This window comes from Myotis nattereri (genome assembly GCF_964212035.1).
Source record: "Myotis nattereri genome assembly, chromosome: 11".
NCBI classification, from domain to species: domain Eukaryota; kingdom Metazoa; phylum Chordata; class Mammalia; order Chiroptera; family Vespertilionidae; genus Myotis; species Myotis nattereri.
In genome coordinates this window covers 68,110,872-68,132,182 of record NC_138086.1, presented here as the reverse complement: position 1 = coordinate 68,132,182, position 21,311 = coordinate 68,110,872, and the positions used below count along the sequence as shown (strand labels likewise).

At 39.5% G+C, this 21,311-nt stretch overlaps 1 protein-coding gene across 1 annotated transcript in view; it reads left to right on the top strand.

The window, feature by feature from the left end:
- The window catches only part of CCDC146 (coiled-coil domain containing 146), a 109,786-nt gene that overhangs the window by 862 nt on the left and 87,613 nt on the right, over window positions 1–21,311 (top strand). The window contains exon 2 of the mRNA XM_081102294.1: window positions 17,376–17,544. Within this exon, the coding sequence (XP_080958420.1) occupies window positions 17,386–17,544 (159 nt within the window). The 5' untranslated portion in view covers window positions 17,376–17,385. The remainder of the gene's footprint in view (window positions 1–17,375; window positions 17,545–21,311) is intronic.

The window sequence follows — 21,311 nt, the reverse complement described above, 5'->3', positions numbered from 1 at the left end:
AATTATTCTCTAAGTTCTCAGCAAAGACACACTGCAAACAATGATGTTTAATGTAATGCAAATGTAGCCCTAACAGGTTTGACTCAGTGGATAGAGCGTCGGCCTGTGGACTCAGGGTCCCAGGTTTGATTCCCGTCGAGGGCATGTACCTTGGTAGCGGACACATCCCCAGTAGGAGGTGTGCAGGAGGAAGCTGATCGATGTTTCTCTCTCATCGATGTTTCTAACTCTATCTCTCTCCCTTCCTCTCTGTAAAAAAGCAATGATATAGTGTAGAAACTGGATGCCTTAAAGAAATTGACACCCTTGGCCAAGTGCAATAACCAGAATTACTGGGGGTTAGAGTGATAGATGTGGGCTAAATTCCTCATGATGTGAGCTAAAGCCTTTACAGGCCCAAGTCACAGGGTTCTTTGCTACCCATTACCTTTTTTAAATTTTAGTACTTTCTTAAGTTATTCTTTCCTCCTTTCTATTATAGTCCTTCCTCCTTCCTTATTCTTCCTCTTATGAAGGCTCACAATAGGTACTAGCTTTTAAGTTTACCAAGTTCCCACTAAAAACTGGTTATATTCTTGGCTTTTGTGTCATTTTGTCTGAACTTCAAACGGTCTTTTTTAATGAAAACCCATGAGAAAAACTTTGAAAAAGAACTCAAAAAAGGTGTTGGTTTTAACAAGTTGAGAATGTGTTCAAATTTGTTGTACATGTGCCTTATATTTTTAGGTTAAATAGGAATTTCTAATAGATCATTTTGTTTCTATGATAATTTCTTTTCTGAGACAAACCAAGTAAATGGAATTGGCAATTGACCCTTAATTGCCTATATGAGAAAATGATTATTTTATTATTTTGACGTAAATACAATAAAACTAAAGATAATTGAAAAATTACTTTTTGATCACGTAAGTTTGAAAATGGAGAAAATTATTGATAATTAAGGTTAATGCAAGATATTAAAAAGTTATTGATACCTGGCCGGTGTGGCTTAGTTGGTTGGGATGTCATCCTGTACACTGAAGAGTGACAGGTTTGATTCCCAGTCAAGGCACATACCCAGGTTGAGGGTTCGGATCCCCAGTTGGGGAGCATACAGAAGGCAGCCAATCATTTCTCTCTCACATCGATGTTTCTCTCTCTGTCTCTCTCTCTCTCCATTCCTCTCTCTACAAATCAATGGAAAAACATTGATTAAAAAAAATGTTATTGATGCTTTAAAAAATGTTATTGATACTTTAAAAAGTCTAATGATTTACATATCAAATCTGGCCTCATGTTAATAATGACTAATAAAAATACTACCTTCCATCTGTATGACATTATGGTTTTCAGAGCATGTTCACATGTATCATCTCAGGGTAACCTCACAAAACATTGTGTTTAGCAGAGCAAGTATTATTATCCTCACATTAGAGATGAGAAAACAAATTCAGAAAGTTTAAGATTAAACAGTTAAAGGATCTGGCCCTTTTACCACTTTATCAAAAGATCCTATCTTCTTGACACCTTTGGAAAAAAATATTCATCAAATGAGTGGAGAATCATATATAAATGTCCCCTCTTATTTTAAATTTACTTGTAAGATATTTTTACATCTTCCTTTTTTAAAAAGCTGTTCCTGTGGTCATGAACATATACTACTGGTGGGAATGTAAGTTATTACAACATTTCTAGGGGCCAGTTTAGTATTAGACATAAAGCACCTTAAAATATGTGTATCTGTGACCTAGATATTGGGCTCTTTGGAATGTAATGTAAGCATAAAGTTAGGGATATTAAAAAAACACTTATGTTCAAGGAATTTTGTTTTGCTGGGTTATTTATGGTAGTAAAGAATTGAAGCAACTTAAATGTTCAAAAATAGGAGGGTGTTACAGAAATGAGTATATATCTGGAATACTATGCAATAATTTAAAGTTATATTTTGAAGACTATTCAAAAATATGGCAATTTTTCTATAATATAATTGTAAAGGGAAAATCTACAGTTTTCCTTCTGTGTGTGTCCCCTCTACCCTCACACTACTCCCACACTCACAACACTTCACTTCTGACATTCTGGTCACCAAATGTGTGAGGCTTCTCCCCTTAACAAGCAGTTCTCTGTGACACCAGCTGGGCGTCCTACAATTAATTCCACTGTGAGACTACCTACCTGGAGATAATGTCAAATCCCACAGGTTAAGGGCTTAGTCCCACAAGACTGCCTGCACCCACTTCAGATGCCCACCACAAATTGTGGGTCCCTTGGTTACCCACAACTTCTGTCTGATTTGCCTACAAATTGGAGATTCCCATGACCTTCCCCTCAAGTTAGATTAATTTGCTAGAATGGTTCACAGAACTCAGAGAAATATTTAACTTACATTTACCAATTGATTAGGGGATATGATAAAGGATACAGATAAACAGTCAAAATGAACAGATATTTAGTGCTAGGTCTAGGATTGTCCTGAGAGCAGGGACTTCTATTCCTGTGGAAATGGGGTGCATTACCCTCTTGGTGAGGATATGATCCCTGTAGAAATGGGGTGCATCACCGTCTTGGTGTGTATATGGTCCCTGTAGAGATGGGGCACATCACCCTCTTGGTATGGGTTGGTATGGAACACCAAGCAGGTGACGCACCCCATCCCCACAGGGATAGAAGAAGCTTCTGCTCTCAGAAATATTAAGTGAAAAGGATAGAATACCAAGTTGTATGTCTAATATGATCCCAATTTTGTAATAATAATGATGGTATTTTAATACCATAAAATTATATTTAAAAATATATTCCATAGAAACAATTCCAAAAGAAAATACACAACTTGATAACAACTGTTATCTCTAAGTAGTGAGATAATGAATTATTTCTTCATTTTTTGTGTGTATTTTCAGTAGGAAACATATTACATTTTTAATTTAAAATATTTAATTTCTTAGTATATATTGCTTCCTAAAAGTGACTCAATATGTAAATGCCCATGAATACTTTATTTAATAATTTATATTCAGTAAATGAACAGCAGAGGGCATGAGAGAATTTTCAGAAAAATGTAACCTAAACAAGGATTATGGAATTCAGCTTCAAGTGAGGGAAGCCCTAGGAATTTGCTAACTTTCTTAATTATAAACTTTAAAGATAAATGTATCTTATGACTTTTTTTTGAAATCTTAACAAACTCAATAATCTGAACTACTACCTAACAGTACTAAGAAGTATTTAATGAATAGGTAGGTAGTCCCTATTTGAAATTTGCATGTTATTTGTATCCATGCAGAGATGTACAGGAACACCTTTTTTACTTAATGTAGTCAAATTTTCCCACTTTAAATACCTTGAAAAGTTGCCTAGGTTACAAATATCTCAGGAAGATTCTTGAGGTAGAAGGATGTAGTACTTTATACATTAAAGCAATGTGTGTGGGGTGTGTGTGTGTGTGTGTGTGTGTGTAAAATAGTATTTATTGCACCCTGGCCAAGTGGTTCAGTTGGTTGGAATGTCATTCATACACCAAAAGATAGTCAATTCACAGTCAGGGCACATACCTAGGTTTCAGGTTTGATCCTTGGTTGAGGCAACCAATAGATGTTTCTCTCTGTTTCTCTGTCTCACTCTCCCCCCGCCCCCTTCTTCTCTTTCTTAAAAAAAAAAAAAAAAATCAATAAAATAAAAAATCATCCAGTGATGATTTTTTTTTTAAAAAAAGATAGTATTTATTGCAACCACAGTGTTGCAATAAATTTAAAAGCTTCCTTCAGACTAGAGTTGTTGTAGTGCTAATGTTTCATTCAATTTCCACAAGGTAGCAATAGTGTTTCAACCAATCACAGTAATAGCATTGATCTATCCTTCAAGTAGAAATTGCATTTATATTCTACATATGTTGAGGCTAGATTCATAATTATTATTGTTTCCTGATAACATTTTTGTCATTAAATAATGACCTTCTTTATCTCTAGTATTGTGTTCTGTCTTGATGTATACTATTATCTAATAATATTCTCATTCTTTTATTCCAAACCTGTGACATTACATTTGGAACTTGTCCCCTATAAACAGAATAAAGCTTGATATTTTAAAGGCAATTTTTTTAAAATATATATATTTTATTGATTTTTTACAGCGAGGAAGGGAGAGGGATAGAGAGTTAGAAACATCGATGAGAGATAAGCATCGATCAGCTGCCTCCTGCACACCCCCTACTGGGGATGTGCCTGCAACCAAGGTACATGCCCTCGAGCGGAATCGAACCTGGGACCCTTCAGTCCCCAGGCCGACGTTCTATCCAGTGAGCCAAACCGGCCAGGGCTTAAAGCCAATTTGAGAATCTGTCTCAGCAGGTAAATTTAATCCTTTCACATTTTTGTAATTAATTTTACATTTATTTTTATTTTCAGACAACATGATCATATAAGGAGAAAATTCTAAGGAATATTATACGAGCTACTGAATTAATAAAAAGGTTTCACAATGTTACAAGACACAAGGTCAATAACAAAAGTCAACTTTATTTTGAAGGACTTATAATGGTTTTGGAAATTGAAATTTAAAAACAATACCATTTACAATAACATATAAAATGTGAATACACAGGGATAAATTGAATAAAATATATACAAGACCCGTTTTCTGAAAATCATAAAACATTGCTGATAGAAATTGAAGAAGACCTAAGTTAGTGGGGAGAAATACCCTATGCAAGGAAAATAAGACTCAATATTAAGATGGCATGGCACCCCACACTGATACATTAATTCACTGCTCAGTCAAAATTCTAACAGGAGCCCAATAGAGACGCAGGGCCAAAATAAAAAATTTCATTTGCAGCCACTCACCCTGGGCTCTGGCGGAGGGAGGCCAAAGTGGACTAGAGTCACATGAAGAGACACTGGGGTGTGTGGCTCTGGGGATAGAGCTGAAGGGACAGCTGCCAAGATTCCAATGCTGAGTCCCTCTCCCACACCACAGACACTATCTCTTTGGATGGAGCACTCCCCTCCTTATGGCATCAGCCTGGGGGAATGAAATAGCCCCACTCTCTGGCTCCCTGTCACCCCACCCTGTGGAGCTTGTGCTCTTTTGAGGAATTAGCTGCCTGTGCCAGGATGTAGAGATCCAGGCAGACTCAGGGGTGTCAGTGACTGAGTTGTGTGGCTTTGGGACCGGGGCCATTACTGCCATTTTCCCTTGAACCTGACTTGCGCCACCCCCTCACTGGAGCTATGCTAGCCCTACTTGATAGGGTCCAGGCAGCCCCATCCTACTGATTGCTGGTGGCTCTGCCCTGCCAAGGTCTGGGCAGAATCCAAGACAGGCTGAGCTGTGTGGCTCTGGAGCCAGGGCCACTCCCCCCCACCCCAACCCCACCCCGCCTTTCTCCAAGTCCCAGGTGGGAAAGGAGGCACATGATCCCTCTGATGTTCTTGTATATCCCAGTTCCACTCTTTCACTTTCTGAGCCTGGTCCTGGGTGGACAGGTAACCTCAGGGCTCATGTCAACTTGTTTTCTCACCAATTCTCCTGGTTCCCCAACTCAGAGAAAGGGTTGTTTTTTTTTAACTTATTTTTATTTATTATTTCATCTTCCAGTGTAAAATGGGTAGAATGGCTTGGTAAATATTCTTGTAACCTTATCATTAATGTAAGAATCTTTGCCTTTAGAGCAGCGGTTCTCAACCTGTGGGTCGCGACCCCTTTGGCGGTCAAAGGACCCTTTCACAGGCGTCGCCTAAGACCATCCTGCATATCAGATATTTACATGACGATTCATAACAGTAGCAGCATTACAGTGATGAAGTAGCAACGAAAATAATTTTCTGGTTGGGTCACAACATGAGGAACTGTATTTAAAGGGCCAGAAGGGTGAGAACCACTGCTTTAGAGGAAGGAAAGAAATTGAGTAAGGGAAGCAGCCCAGGCGGAGGAAGACTAAGGTGGACATCTGCCTAGCGCCAGGGGAAGCCTGAGAACAGGAAACGCTTATGCAATGAGTAGAATAGAGTATGAAATTTCCAGACATGAGAGAGGGGAACTTTGGCTGCGTTACTTCATTATCTGAAGCTGGCTCTGCCCATCCTTGGATTTGACACATGTTATTTTAAGTACTTTAAAAAATACTGTGTTTCTTCCTTTCTCCCTCTCCAGCACCGGGTGTCCTCGAGTCTTTCTTATCCTAGATTTATACATCTCACAGTGGGATTTGAAGATTGCGTTTACCAGGACTCTAGCGCCAAGTCCCAAGGAGTGCTCTGGGACAAATTCCCGCTGCAGAGAACTCGGGTCACCTTTTCCAGATTCCCAAACTGACCTCTACTTCTTTGTTCCCTATCAAAAGAAGGCATTTTAGGCCGATTATATGTGAAAGCAAGAGAACCAGGCAGTGTTGTTAGGGAGCTAACATTTATTGAGGACCACGGGCTGGGCTCTGGCCGGAGACTTCACATGCATTGTCCCACTTAATCTTCACAACTTTTCAACCATCTTGTATTGAAGGAAACAGCCACTTTGAGGTTGTATATCTTGCCCAAAGTCACACAGGAAAGAGAGGGATGAAATTCAAGCCTGAACTGATGAACTTCAAAATAGTTATTTCATTTATCTCACGCTGTCATCCTAGTAGACTAAGTTAAAACTTCTAATAACGGTCTTAGATGAAGTAATATGAGAAGAAGGAGGAAGAGGAGAGGGAGGGAAGGAAAGAAGGAACCTGGGCCGTTGCAGATTAAAGCAGTGATTACCCATATTTCGTGAAAATTCTTTGCTAAGAAAACAAACCCATCTAGACGCACAGTTTTTACTAACTAGGGTATAAGAGAGTAGCTTTGCAAGGCTCTATGCATCCTGATTAGATAGGATACATAATCTATTACGGAAATTTTATAAATGTGCTTTCTAGCATAATTTTTTAAAGATTCAAGCAAAGACAGTGGAATTTGAAAAACATGCACATTTTTGTAGCAGCGGTAAGGAATAGTCTGCCCTGTGAGGATTCTAGATTAAAGGCAAACATGATGTAGAATCTCTCCTTTATAGACCTCTGGGCGACTCTCAGCTTCAGAGCTGCTTGGGCATTTCAAGCCTCCCACAGGATTTGGAACTCAATTTCTGCTCACTCCTGAGTTATTTGGAAACTATTACGGGAAGTGATAGGGCCTCTTATGCCCCCTTTGAATTTCTGAAGCCTGCATAGACTTGCAGAATGACTATAAGTTATTGCAGATATGAAACCAGTGTTTCTTGCCACAGTTTTGCAAAGGCTTTCCTTTGTTTGTAACTATAGCAACAAGTTCTTGTAGCCCATTGTTTTTGCACAGCTCAGTCTTATCACCTCATGTACTGCCTAATTACTGCTCTACAATAATTACTTTGTCTGTAATTGGTTTACACAGTGTTGACCTGCTCTCTTTGCTAAAGGGGTCCTAGTTTTATGTCTTTGCGGAGACAGAAGTTAAATGCCATCAGCCTGCCTGTATTCCTGACTCTGCTTTCCATTACTGGAGACCAAGAGGAAAGGGCTTTGCTAAGGCCGTGGTAAGAGTCCTGTTCAGTGTGCTAGAAAAGGGTGAGGAATTTGGAGCCAGTGGATGTGAGTTTGAGTAAATACTGCCATTTATAGTCGTGAGATCTTGGGCACATTATTTATATTCTCTGACCTTCAATTTTCTCCTCTATAAAATCAACATAATTAATTCTGTTGTAAGGATTGAGTGAAATAATGTGAGGGAAAGTGTTGTTTGAATTGTGAAGAGCTAAGCAAGTGTTGTTATCAGGTGCAGGGGTGAGCAACCACTAGTCAGGAGTTTCTGCGTGCTAATCAGGAGGATATGTTAAAGACAAAAATCATGTCTGTTTCTATGATAGTTCTTTCATATGGACAGTGTTCCCCATCATGACCCTATATGTTACACCCACTCAAAAATGAATAATATAGAGCCCCTTTGGGCTGTGTAGATTTCTGAGAAGAAAGAGGGGAAAATACAAGAAGGTCTATGTTTGGGGTGGGGTGAGAGTAGGCAAAGGGTTGCAGAGGGAGGGAGACATGAGTTGAGAAGAGGCCTAACTCTTTCAGCATCCTTTCATCCCAGATAGGGAGCTATTACTTGATCTAAGACAGTTATTAGAGTTCTCCACGATCATGGGCAATTATATAACTTAATTGTCCAATACTGTGAACATTTACTTCAAAGCCTAGATATGGAGCTTACTTGCAAGAGTTTTGTTTTCTTGAATGGGTATGTATATATTTTTAATTAAAGGTACTCCAAACCACATGGTTACTTTGACACTTCAATTATGAGGCAGATTTATTTGCACATATTTACTGCCATAGTTTTATTTTTTTTTTCTGTGCCAGAATGGTTCTTTTATGGGGATTTTTTTTTTGAGAGGGGTTTTTCTTTTTTTTTTCTTTTTTTAAACAGAAGGAAGTTGTGGTTTGATTTGTTGAGTCTTTGAATCACAAAGTTTTCTACCTACTTTCTTTTTTCCTAAATATTTTTTTTCAATTACAGCTGACATTCAGTATTATATTAGCTTTAGGTGTACAGCATAGTGGTTAGACATTTATATAGCTTACAAAGTGATCCCCCTATAAGTCTTGCCCCCACTTAACCCCATGTACGGTATAGTTATTAAAACATTATTGACTGTCTCCTCTAATCTGTACTTTATATCCTGGTGGCTATTTTGTAACTGCTAATTTATACTCCTTAATCCCTTCACCTTTTTCATCCAGGTCTCTAACCCCCTGCCCATCTGGCAACAATCAGTTTGTTCTACCTATCTGTGAGTTTGTTTCTGTCTTATTTGTTCATTTGTTTTTTAGATTCTACATATAAGTGAAATCACATGGTATTTGTCTTTATCTGTCCAATCTATTTCACTTAGCACAATATCCTCTTGGGCCAACCATGTTGTCACAAATGGTGATACTCTATTCTTTTTATGGCTGAGTAATATTCCTTTGCATATATGTACCACTTCTTTATCCATTTATCTTTTGATGGGAGCATTTAATCAATTTACATTTAAAATAATTATTAATAGGTATGTGGACATTGCCATTTTATTAATTGTTTTTTTGCTTGTTTATGTAGTTCTTCTCCATTCCTTTTTTATTCTCTTGCTCTCTTATATGTTGATGACTTTCCCTAGTGTTGTGTTTAGGTTCCTTTCTCTTCATTTTTTTATATCACTTGTAGATTTTCAGTTTGTGCTTCATATATACCAAGTTATGTTTATCGCAGTCTATTTTAAGTTGAGGGTCTCTTAAGTTTAAACACATTCTACAATCACTACCATTTTTACTCACCCCCCCCCCCCACACACACACCCATTTATGTTTTTTGTCATTATTTTTTACTTTTGTGTGTGTGTATTCCTTAATTTACTATTGTAATTAACATGATCTTCCTACTTTTGCCTTTTAACCTTTGTAATAGTCTTAGTGTTGGTTGAATTACTCACTGCTTTTATTATGTTTGCATTTGTCAATGAGAATTTCTTTGAAATATTTTCTTATTCATATTTTTTATTTTTCCCTTTCTTCTTAAAGAAGTGCCTTTAATATTTCCTGTGATACTAGTTTGGTGGTGGTGAACTCCTTTAGCTTTTTCTTGTCTGGGAAACACTTTACTTTTCTCCTTTAATTTTAAATGCTAGCCTTGCTGGGTAGAGTAATCTTGGCTATATAGGTCCTTGCTTTTCATCACTTTGAATATTTTTGTGCCAATCCCTCTGGCCTGCAAAGTTTCTGGTAAGAAATAAGCTGATAGTCTTATGGGAGCTCCCTTGTAAATAACTGCTTTTCTCATGCTGTTTGTAAAATTCTTTTTGTCTTTAATCTTTGGCATTTTAGTTATGATGTGTCTTGGTGTGGGCCTCTTTGGGTTCATCTTATTTGGGACTCTCTGAGCTTCCTGGACTTGTATAACTATTTCCTTCACCAAGTTAGGGAAGTATTCAGTTATTCTTTCTTCAAATAGGTTCTCAATCCCTTGCTCTCTTCTCTTTCTGCTACCGCTATGCTGCAAGTATTGTTACACTTGCTGTTGTCCCAGAGATCCACACTATCCTCATTTTTTTGGATTTTTTTCTTTTTCCTGTTTCTGTTGAGTGTTTTCCACTTTCTTGTCTACCAAATCACCTATTTGATCCTCTGTCTCATCTCATCAACTATTGAGCCTACCTAATGTGTTCTTCATTTCAGTTATTGTATTCATTTCTGACTGGTTCTTTTCTGTGGTTTCTGTCTCCTTTTTTATTTTTTTCGATCTCTTCGTTGAAGTTCTCACTGATATTATCTATGCTTCCCTTAAGTTCATTGCGTGTCATTACAACCAGTGTTTTAAACTGCATCTGGTAAATTGTTTGCCTCAATTTTGTTTAGTTTTTTTTTTTTTTTTTTTTAGTTTTATCCTGTTCTTTCATTTGGAATATGTTTCTTCCTTTCATCACTTTGGCCGCCTCCTTGTGTTTGCTTCTATGTATTAGATCTGCTACTTCTCCCAGTCTTGTCAGAGTGGAATTATGTAGTAAGTCCTGTGGGGCCCAGTGGCTCAATCTCCCTGTTCACTTGAGCCAAATGCTCCAGGGGTGTCCCCTTGTGTGGATTGTGTGTGCTCTGCTATTGATTGGTGTTGGCATATCAGGCTAATGGACTGTGAGGGCTGTCTGTGACTACAGTAGGCAAGCTATCATGTTGGAGCTGACCCCCTGGAGCAGGATTTGCTTTAGTGGGGCTCTGGTGCCTGCTGAGTTGGGTGTGTCATTTGTGATCCTAATTGGGTCGTGCTCTGGTATGGTTTGAAGCCATCCCCCAGATGTGTTGGACTGGGGCTGCTTGGGAGGAGCGCTAGTGCAGGCCAAGCTCAGCCGCTGCTCATGTCTGGCCTGAGGCCATCTGTAGGAGCAAGCTACAAAGTGATCTTCGGTTGGTAGCTGATTATGCTGGGTTTTTGCGGCATCCGGGAGTGGTTATGCTGAGAACCAAGTCTGGCTGCCACTAGTGCCAGGCTCAGGATGCTTAGTAAGAGGTACAGGGCACACTGATGCCAGCCACTGCTCATTCGGGGTTCGTGGACCTTGGAGAGATTTTAGGAAGGTGGGGGAAAGGCTCACCAAAAGAACAGTGGCACCTGCAAGCACTTTAATTCTTCCAGCCCTTACCTGAAAGCCAGACAATTCTATTCCTTCCCATGTGCCCCTGCTGTCCATTTGCTGGAGCTTAGTGGGAGTGTTTGTGAGTGAGTCTGTGTGTGGGCACTTTAAGAGGATTCCCAGGTCTCCAGCAGCCCTCTGTCTCACCCAGTCAGAATCCCAACTGATTTTCAGAGCCAGATGTTGTGGGAAATCCTCTCCCTGGCACTGGTGGTCCAGGCTGGGGAGCCTCATGTGGAACTGGAACCCCTCACTCCTCTTGGGGGACCTCCACAGCTGAGATATCCTTTCCTATTCTTAACAGCTACACACAATCTGGGGCCATCTCCTCCTGTGTCTCCACCCCCCTACCAGTCTCACTGTGGCTTCTTATATCCTTAGTTATACAACTTTTGTTCCAATAGTTTTCAGGTGGTTCTTTGGGATGGTGGTTCTATAATTTAGTTGTAATTTTGAGGCAGTCATGGGAGGAGGTGAGCACAACATTTATCTACTTAGTCATCTTGAGCAGAAATCTCAACCCAGAATATTTTAAAACATGACCTGAAACTGTATTTATTTATGCTTTTAAAAAAAATGCTTCAAGTCTAATCTTGTCTAGATATAGTAATAATGGGTATTACATAATAGGACATAGAATACAAGATCTAGACAGGAATAAGTGCAATAATTATATATGTGACATTTAGAACTGCCAAGTTGAAACTATCTGATGATTTTTGTTGTTGTTGGATTAAGTGGATCTGAGGTAACTATAGTCTGTGTATCTAATTGGCTACCCAATATTGTAAACCTCTCATACCATGGACCAGAGGCCTTTCAGAAAAGGCCTTAAATGTATATTTTAACATTATGTCCAAAAATGAATATATATGTATATGTGTGTGTGTATATATGTGTGTATGTATATATATGTATATATATTCACAGATATACAGTGACAGGATTGAGAGGAACTTGTCACACAAATTTAAATATACCACAATTTTTTGATCTATCTATGTTGCTTTTTAATCATCACCTGAGGGTATATTTTTATTGATTTCAGAGAGAGAGAAAATAGATGTGAGAGAGAAACATCAATCAGTTGCCTCCCACATGCCCAGACCAGGGATTGAACCCACAATCAAATAAGTATGAATGAAACCTACAACCTTTTTTCATATATGGGACAATGCTGCAACCAACTGAGCCAGCCGGCCAGGGCAACATATCTAAGCTTTTTAAATAAAAATAGGGAACTGAAACAACAACAAAATACCAGTGTCTCAGACTTCTCCCTTCCTCCAAGAGGTCTGGCTTTGAATGACATAGAAACGGTCATATAACCAACCTATAGCAATGAGCAGCTGGGAAAAGGAGAATGTGATCGTGTTTCCAGGGCAGTTAGAAGAGCTAAATTATGAGAAAGAATGCTCAGGTTCTATGTGAGACTAGTCAGGTTCATGTTTGACTTTACATTATCTCCTCCTTTTCTAAAATGAGCAAAACTTGTGCTTGTTTCGTGACAAGTCATATCGAAAGATAGAGTGGTTTCCTGCTACATCTTTCTTGAAGCAAGCATTGCCATTTTACCTTAAAAAGGCCACATCATTTGTGTACCCTGTCCCATGCCCTGATGATGGGTATTTGGGTTTTACATGTGCTCCTTGTAACTATCAAGAAAAATTTCCTTAAGAGTTCAAAATCAAAACAAAATGATGAATCTCCTCTTCAGATTTAGAGAAGAGGAAGTAGTGGTGTATTTTACAAAACAAGTCATACCCTGCAATGTTCATTGCTTAATATTTCTTTGTGAAGCTTCCTATTTGGCTTTAACCCCAAGATGAAGTTTGCGTAATAGAGGGTTCAATGTTCTTCTGTAATAGACTAAAGCTTTATTTTACCTTCCTTTCTCCTTCACTGGCCTTTTGCTTTTCTCTGTCAATGCTCAGTACATGCACTCTTCCTTTTAGAAAGCCTCATAGAACCATATCCTCTCTTCTTTGAACTCCTATAGCACAGAGAGACTGCCTTTCCTTGGACTCTCATCATCTAACCTTCCTATCAGGGCTGCTTCCACTGTAGAACTTGCTATGCAGATGGTACCCACTGGAGGTGTGCAGTACACGGCAACCCTACTTCTCTGGTCCAAGCTTTTATAGAACCTATTTCAGTTATATATATTTATTTCCCAAAAATGTATACACACACTTAGAATAAGTATAAAGGCAGTGTTTATTAAAAGACATTTCATTTTTAAAATTGAACTATCAGCTGTTAAAGTGTGTACACTATATATATATATATATATATATATATATATATATATATATTTGTGATTCCTTGATTAATTTCTGTCTTGCCCACCAGTCTGTGAGCCCCCTTGAGGTCAGGGACCTTGTCTGGTTTTGCTCACCACTGAATCTGTCTCCTACCCATAGTGCAGTGGCTGGTACACAGCCTCTAAATTGTCCTCTTGCCTCCAAATTCATATCCTTTCCAAACCATTCTTCTCACTGTCACCAACATCTTTACAAACTCAGATAACCCCTTTCTAAAAAAAAATAAAAAAAATGTATTGCTTCCAATACCTATAGATTAAAATCTAAATTCCAGGCTACAAGCAAAACCTAGGTGTAGGTTTTTAAGCCTTGTCTACCTTTCCGAGAATGTTACTTTTTATTCAGGCTTCTTTTACACTAGAGGCCCAGTGTACAAATTCGTGCACTGATGGAGCTGGCCAGGGGGAGGGGCCGTGGGCAGTTGGTGGGCTAACCCCACCCCCTGGTCAAACTCCCTTTCAAATTCCCAGTCGAGGGGACAATTTGCATATTAGCTTTTTATTATATAGAATTACTTTGTCTGAAACAGAGCTAGTTATTTCCCTACCTTTTTTCCTCTTTAGATTGAAAATCAATTGCATCTTTGTAAACTCTCGGTCCTCAAAAAATTCAATTAATAGTTTAATTGGCTTATTATGGAACTATCTCTAGAATTACCATACTTGATAGCTATGTAGTTCTTCCTACACAAATTTAAGATGTTTTATAAATATTCTCTTGTTTATATCACAGTAGACTAAGAATATATTTTATTCTATTTCATTTACAGCTGTCAATCATATTGCCTACAGCATGGTAATAGTAATACATTGGGCTTTGCAATCCTATATTAGTGAAACCTTGAATATTTGTTTTATCTATTAAACTTTGGTATCTACTTCAGCCCTTTGCATCCTATATTTAATTAGATTAATTAGTGTTTTAGGTTTTAACCAATTATACTTTATATTTGCCTCTATTGTATTTCTTTTCTAAGGGTTAGTTTGATAATGTCTATCAGAACTCGGTCATAGTGTCTTTTAGTTGCTTCCCTATGTAAGATAAAAGTTTTACCTGTTTTAAAATATTTAGAATGTTTTGAGATAATAGAAAATTAAAATTTCAGCAGAATGAGGATTTGCACAAATTCAATGTAATATCTGTCTTTTGTTGCCTAGGTAAGTTGTATCGTATTTAAAGGTGCAGTGATTTAAGAAGGTTACCTTAACTTCAGTTTTCAAAGTTAATCCCAACTTGATTCCAAAGATTCTAAGAGCCTTTTAAAAATATTTAAAAATAGATGAACTATACTTTGCAAAGCTATAATAGCAGAAAACTGGAAACATTCCATATGGTTATAAATTGGGAGTTGTTTAAATAACTTGTGGTGCATCTCTGCAAAGGAGTGCTATGCAGGTGTGAAATAGAATAAGGACTATCTCTGTATATTATTATGGTGTTCTTCAGGATATATTATATCTATGTACCTAGGTTTTGCTTCAAAATAATGAGAGTAGTGAGGAGAAGTAGAAGGGTTTAGATAAAACAAAATTGCTTATGAATTGTTATTTGTTGAAGCTGGTTGATGAGTACATGAGGATTCATTATACTATTCTGCAGCTTTTGTTTATATTTGAAACATTTCTTAAAGAAAAAGCTAAAAAATAACAGGCATGGTCTAACATTCTGAAGGAAATATATTTCTGGGATAGTCATTATGTAATTGAATATACAGATTTTAGCATATTAAACACAAGCAAATCTAGATATATAATCAGTTTTCCTCTCCCTGAAGATTTAGACAATAAACTGTAATTACTTATCAAATGTAAAGTATTGTGATGCCTTAATAATAATAAGTTCTTTTTAAAAACTGCTTTATGTCATTGAAAAAAAATATGTGTGTGTTAAAGGAGGGAAAGTCCAAGTGATATCAATATCTATTAATATCACATTAAGACAATCTGACATTTAGTGCCTTCTGATAGAAGTATGTGCTGCCACCTATGACGTATTTTTTGTAGTGGGCAGAGGAAAACAAGTGCATGTGTAAGTTATAGCTATGGCAGAAAATCAGAAATAGAGAATGGAAGCTAGCAGTCCAGAGGCATTATCACATTTAATCTGCACATGTCAGTGATTTTCAACTGGTGTGTCGCAAGAATTTTTAAAATATGCAGTATTTGACTATTTAGTCAGGGACACTGACCTCTCCTCCCTTAAATAGTCAAATTTTAAAAAATGGCAACAGTCAACAACAATAGCCATCTGGTGTGAATGAATCAAAAGTATACCTTTGTTTGTTAGATCGGCAAAAAATATACTTTCTTGTGTGCCTCAGAATTTTAGTAATTAGTTTATGTGTGCCAAAGATGAAAAAGGTTGAAAATCACTGGCATATATTCTTTATGAAGCAGAAAAATTAGTTACTGTTACTCCCATTTTTGAAAGGAAGGAAGGAAGGAAGGAAGGAAGGGAGGGAGGGAGGGAGGGAGGGAGGGAGGGAGGGAGGGAAGAAGGGAGGGAGGGAGGAAGGAAGGAAGGAAGGAAGGAAGGGCCATAATGAATAAATGACATGCCTGTGGCCACTTGGTAAATAAAGGAACCAGAGCCTACTTGCATTCTCAATTCATATTAGAGAATATGCTTTCCATATTAAAAGAATGGAGATTCCTATGACCACGGAGCAGCTAATCTGATAAGATGGACATGAGAGATGATATGTGTTCAACAGAAGATCCAGACCTTAAAGTTATGACAGTTGGTTAAATATATGGTGACAGATGGAGACTACTAGGTTTTCGATGGTGAGCACGCAATGCAATATACAGATGACATAGTATTGTACACTTGAAACTTACATAATGCTATTAACCAATGTTAGCCCCCAAATTTAATTTTTTTTAAAGAAAAAATTCTGACAGTTGGAATTATCTTCTTTAGCAAGAGAAGAGTACAGGTATACTCTCCTTTTGCATGTAAAGTCATATATTTCAGAGATGAAAAGAGCAGATGATTGACTTGACATTCTCTTGTGCAATGGAGGCCTCTTATCAGCTCTCTCTTGGAAGGACAGCCTTCCCAATGCACCAAAGTGGGCCAATGAAGACCTTGCAGGCCAAGACAGGGTTCCTTTTAGAAACTGCTCTGAGTCCACTTGAGCACATGAGTCAATCAATGGCCAGTACACAGAGCTGGCTCCATAGGTGTGTGGCCTGTGCCGTCATATATGACCTGCTCTTAGAAGGGTCTTGCATTTACTTTCATGCTCTGGTGTCACCATCTTGATATTTTAATGATTTGATTTTTGAGCTTATGCTTTTAAAGTGAAGTCTGATAGGACAATTGAACATACGCATGAGCAGCAGAGGTAGGCCAGGTGGCAGTGCACACAAGCATAGGCTCGTGCTGTGGCCATAGCAGGCAGTGTGGGTGCTGAGCATTGAGCCTGGTGGCCTGGTGTTCAGGTGCATGCCTTAGGTAGTATAGGGCATCCCAGGGTGTTGGTTTTACTTTTCCATAAACTTTGAATAAACTTTGTATTGTATTTTAAGGATGAAGGCTTATTTATGTACCCAATCAATGAATAGTAATTGAATGCCTACGACAATGCTCGGTAAACAAAATTAGGTTTCTGCCCTCATGAAGCTTACATTCTAGTTATATGTATTTTTTTCCAGTTGATGCAACAATAATCTACTTTTTAAAATTAGAATTATTGATTTGAGTGTAACAATGAAGAGTATCTTTATAACAAACAGGCTTTTATAATAACATGATTATAAATAGCTAACTTTCCTGATTTATATAGTTCCATTGGAGAATAGCTTAAACCAGTTGAGTTTTGCTTGCTTTTATTATTTTCCATTAATTTTACTTTATAAGTGAAGACATCCCTAAATAGCTGAATATGAAATAATTTTGTTTTAGAATTGTGAAAATGGGAGACCGTACCACAGACACAGAACAAGAAAAGAAAAAGGAAAAAGAGAAAAAGGATGGAAGTGTTCCTGTTCATACATTAGTGCCCACAATTAACATCCGAGATGAGCGGATTGTTGATTTATCTACAACTCCAGCTTTCATTTGTCTGCATGAGGTATATTTATTTCTTTTTATATATTACCATAGTATGACCTGAATCATCTACCTCAAAGGTCAGAGGAAGCTAATATCATTATCAAAATAATATATTACAAATAACCTATAGGAAATATGTACAGTTTGGAGCACTTTAGAATAATAAAATAGTTTCTACCTTCTCTTAAAGAGCTTGTCATATAATCCTGGAGTAATGCAGTAGTGTAGGTTCTGATACTTTTATAACATTATAAATATTATAATAAATATTTGCATATATGCAGCCAGTTAAGTACATTTGCAAAGGTTGGTAAAAGAGATTTATTTCATTATTGATATACTACATTTACTTTCATAAAATGAAGATAAAAGACCTATAATAATACAAAGGATACATGTTTACCTAACTAAGTGTAGTTACGGTAATAGAGTACTGAAACCTAATGTTTCCTTCAGCAGAGAAGCAAAAGGTGGAATATTCTATACTAGTGGCCTGGTGCACGATATTCTTGCACGGGGGATGTCCCTCAGCCTGGTCTGCACCCTCTCCAATCTGGGACCCTGCGGGGGATGTCCAACTGTTACAGTCGGACATCCCTCTCACAATCCGGGATTGCTGGTTCCTAACCGCTCACCTGTCTGCCTGCTTGATTGCCCCTAACCACTCTGCCTTCCAGTCTGCTCATCCCCAACTGCCCCCCCTTGCCTGCCTGATTGCCCCCAACTGCCCCCCCTGCCAGCCTGCTCACCCCCAACTGCCCCCCCTGCTGGCCTGCTTGCCCCCAACTGCCCCCCACTGCTGACCTACTTGCCCCCAACTGCCCCCCTTGCCGGTCTGACCTCCCCTAACCGTCTCTGCCTCAGCCCCGCCACCATGGCTTTATCTGGAAGGTCTCCTGAAAGGTCTCCAGGTCTAATTAGCATATTACCCTTTTATTAATATAGATAATAAAGAGTTAATATGCAAATGGTCATCACAACCTCACGCCATCACACTGTAATGGCTCAGACACTCAACACTGGGGAGAGAAGAATGGGGACCAGCCAGGCACAAATGAGCTTGCGAGAAAGGAATGGGGACCAGCCAGGCTGCGGTCCAGGTGAGGGATAAGCTGCCCACCCCATGGTCCTGGGTGCTAGCGCCTGTGTCTGCAGCCTGGGCGAAGCCAGCCTGGGTCCCGGGTGCCTGCGGCTGTCCAGAGGAAGGAATCGTGGGTCCCTGGTGCGGGGTGAGGCAGAGGCAGTTAGGGGCGATTAGGCTGGCAGGGGAGCAATTAGGGGCAATCAGGCAGGTAGGCAGAGGTGGTTAGGGGCAGGCAGGCAGAGGAGTTAGGGGTGATCAGGCAGGCAGGTGAATGGTTAGAAACCAGCAGTCCTGGATTGTGAGAGGCAGTCAGACATCCCCTAGGGGTCCCGGATAGGAGAGGTTGCAGGCCAGGCTGATGGACCCCCCCCCCACCCCGTGCATGAATTTTGTGCACCGAGCTTCTAGTGATATATATTCTCATTGTCTGACTTTTTAAAGAAAGGGATGAACATTTAGGAAATACCCAAACAGGAGGATTTTTAAAAAGATATTGCCCATATATGCAACTGTTACCATGTTATGCTTGAGAGTTATACTTTAGGATATGGTTTAATACTGGACTATCTACACTAATAAAAGAGAAAAATGGTAATTGGCGTACAGCGATACCGTTTTCATTGGCTAATCAGGGCTATATGCAAATTAACTGCCAACTAAGATTGGCAGTTAACTGCCAACAAGATGGCGGCTAATTTGCATATGTAGGCACAATGCAGGGAGGCGAAAGGGAAAGCAGGAAGAAGCCCCCTGCCACTGAGAGTGATCGGAAACCCAGGGGGGAGCTAAGAGCTGGGGCTGCCTTTGCCCTGCCCCCCAGCCATGATCGGAGAATTGGGCGCCTTTGCCGCCCTGGCCAGTGATAGCAGGAAGTAGGGGTGGAGCCAGCGATGGGAGCTGGGCACGGTCGAAGCTGGCAGTCCCAGGAGCTAGGGGTCCCTTGCCTGGGCCTGAAGCGAAGCCCACGATCGCGGCACCCCCCGCTGCCACTGCAGGTCCCCGCTGCCTGGGCCGGATGCCTAGGCCAGAGGCGTTAGGCCTGGGCAGGGGTGGAGCCTGCAACCACGGGGAGCTGGGGGTCCCCTGCCCAGGCCTGACACCTCTGCCGGAGGCCTCAGACCTGGTCAAGGGGCCGATCCGGTGATTGGTGATTGGAGGGTGATGAGGGTCAACTCCTCTGGCTGAGGCATCAGGCCTGGGTGGGGGGCGGAGCCGGGGATTGGGGGGATATGATGGTCCCCTTGCCCAGGCCTGAAGCCTGGGTCAGAGGCGTCAGGCTTGGGCGGGGGTTGGAGCAAGCAATCAGAGGGAGATGGGGGTCCCCTGCCCAGGCATGATTCCTGGGCCAGAGGCCTCAGGCCTGGGCGGGGGCCAGAGCCAGTGATCGGGGGGAGATAGGGGTCCCCTGTCCAAGCCTGACACCTCTGGCGGAGGCGTCAGGCCTGGGCAAGGGGCCGATCAGGCGATCGGAGGGTGATGGGGGTCAACGCCTGAGGGCTCCCAGTATGTGAGAGGGGCAGGCTGGGCTGAGGGACACTCTCCCCCCCACACACACACCCAGTGCACGAATTTCATGCACCAGGCCCCTAGTGTGAATATAACTGAATAAAACATCTAAGAAATTTAATAAACAGTCATAATAAAAATAAGCTATAAAACCTTAAAGTAAAAAGAGTTTATTCAAAACCAAGACACAAAACTAAATCTCCCCCCCAATATATTATTGATGTAAATACTTTAAACAATTATCACAATGACTGTTGAGCATGTGTGTATGTGTGTGTGTATTATCACATACATAATATTTATGTTATATATATAATAAATATCAGGAGTACATGATACCGTATTGATGTGTCCCGTTACTGGTGGTGTTAACTTAGATCACATAGTTAAGGTGATGACTTCTAGATTTCTCCTCTGTAAAGTTATTATTTTTCTGTTTGAAATTAATCATCACCTTGGGGAGATGCTCTGAGACTATTTATATACCCTAAAATTTTTACCTATTAGTTTTATGTCTCTTGATGATTCTTGCCCAAGTCAATTTATCACTGTTATGATTGCCAAAGGGAGATTTTCTAATTCCATCATTGCTTCTACATTTCTTATAAGTACCGCGTGCTAACCGATTGCACAACTGGCATTGCTTCTACATTTCTTAGTTGGCTTCCTAATGGAAAGAAAGTACTTTCTCTTATCTATCTATCTATCTATCTATCTATCTATCTATCTAATCTATATATATGGACTATGAATGCTTATTCTATTCACTGTAATTACTCATTTTGATGCTTCAATTGTTCCAGATTTGATTCTTTGTGCACTTTTTTATGTCATAATAATATGTTCCAGGCTCATCTTGCATTTTCTTTACTCCAACCCTGGAGTCAGCCATTTCTCAAAGGACCCTTTGTTCCTTTTAGTGGAGAATGATATTTGAAAACTAAGACCTAATATTGGGTATGTTCATTGCTACTAGTTTGTCATTGCTTCTAAGGCCTCTCAGTAGACAGAGCTATGAAAAGAGATGCATGATTATATTTATTCACACAAATTTATATCTATTTCTATGTTAAATCTTTATATATTTAAAACTATGAGTTCATATCTCTAGTCTTAATATTTTTAAGTGAGCAGGGTTCTCTATTTCTGCTAAAATTCATCACATGCCCAACTTTGCAATAGGATTTCTAATTTTA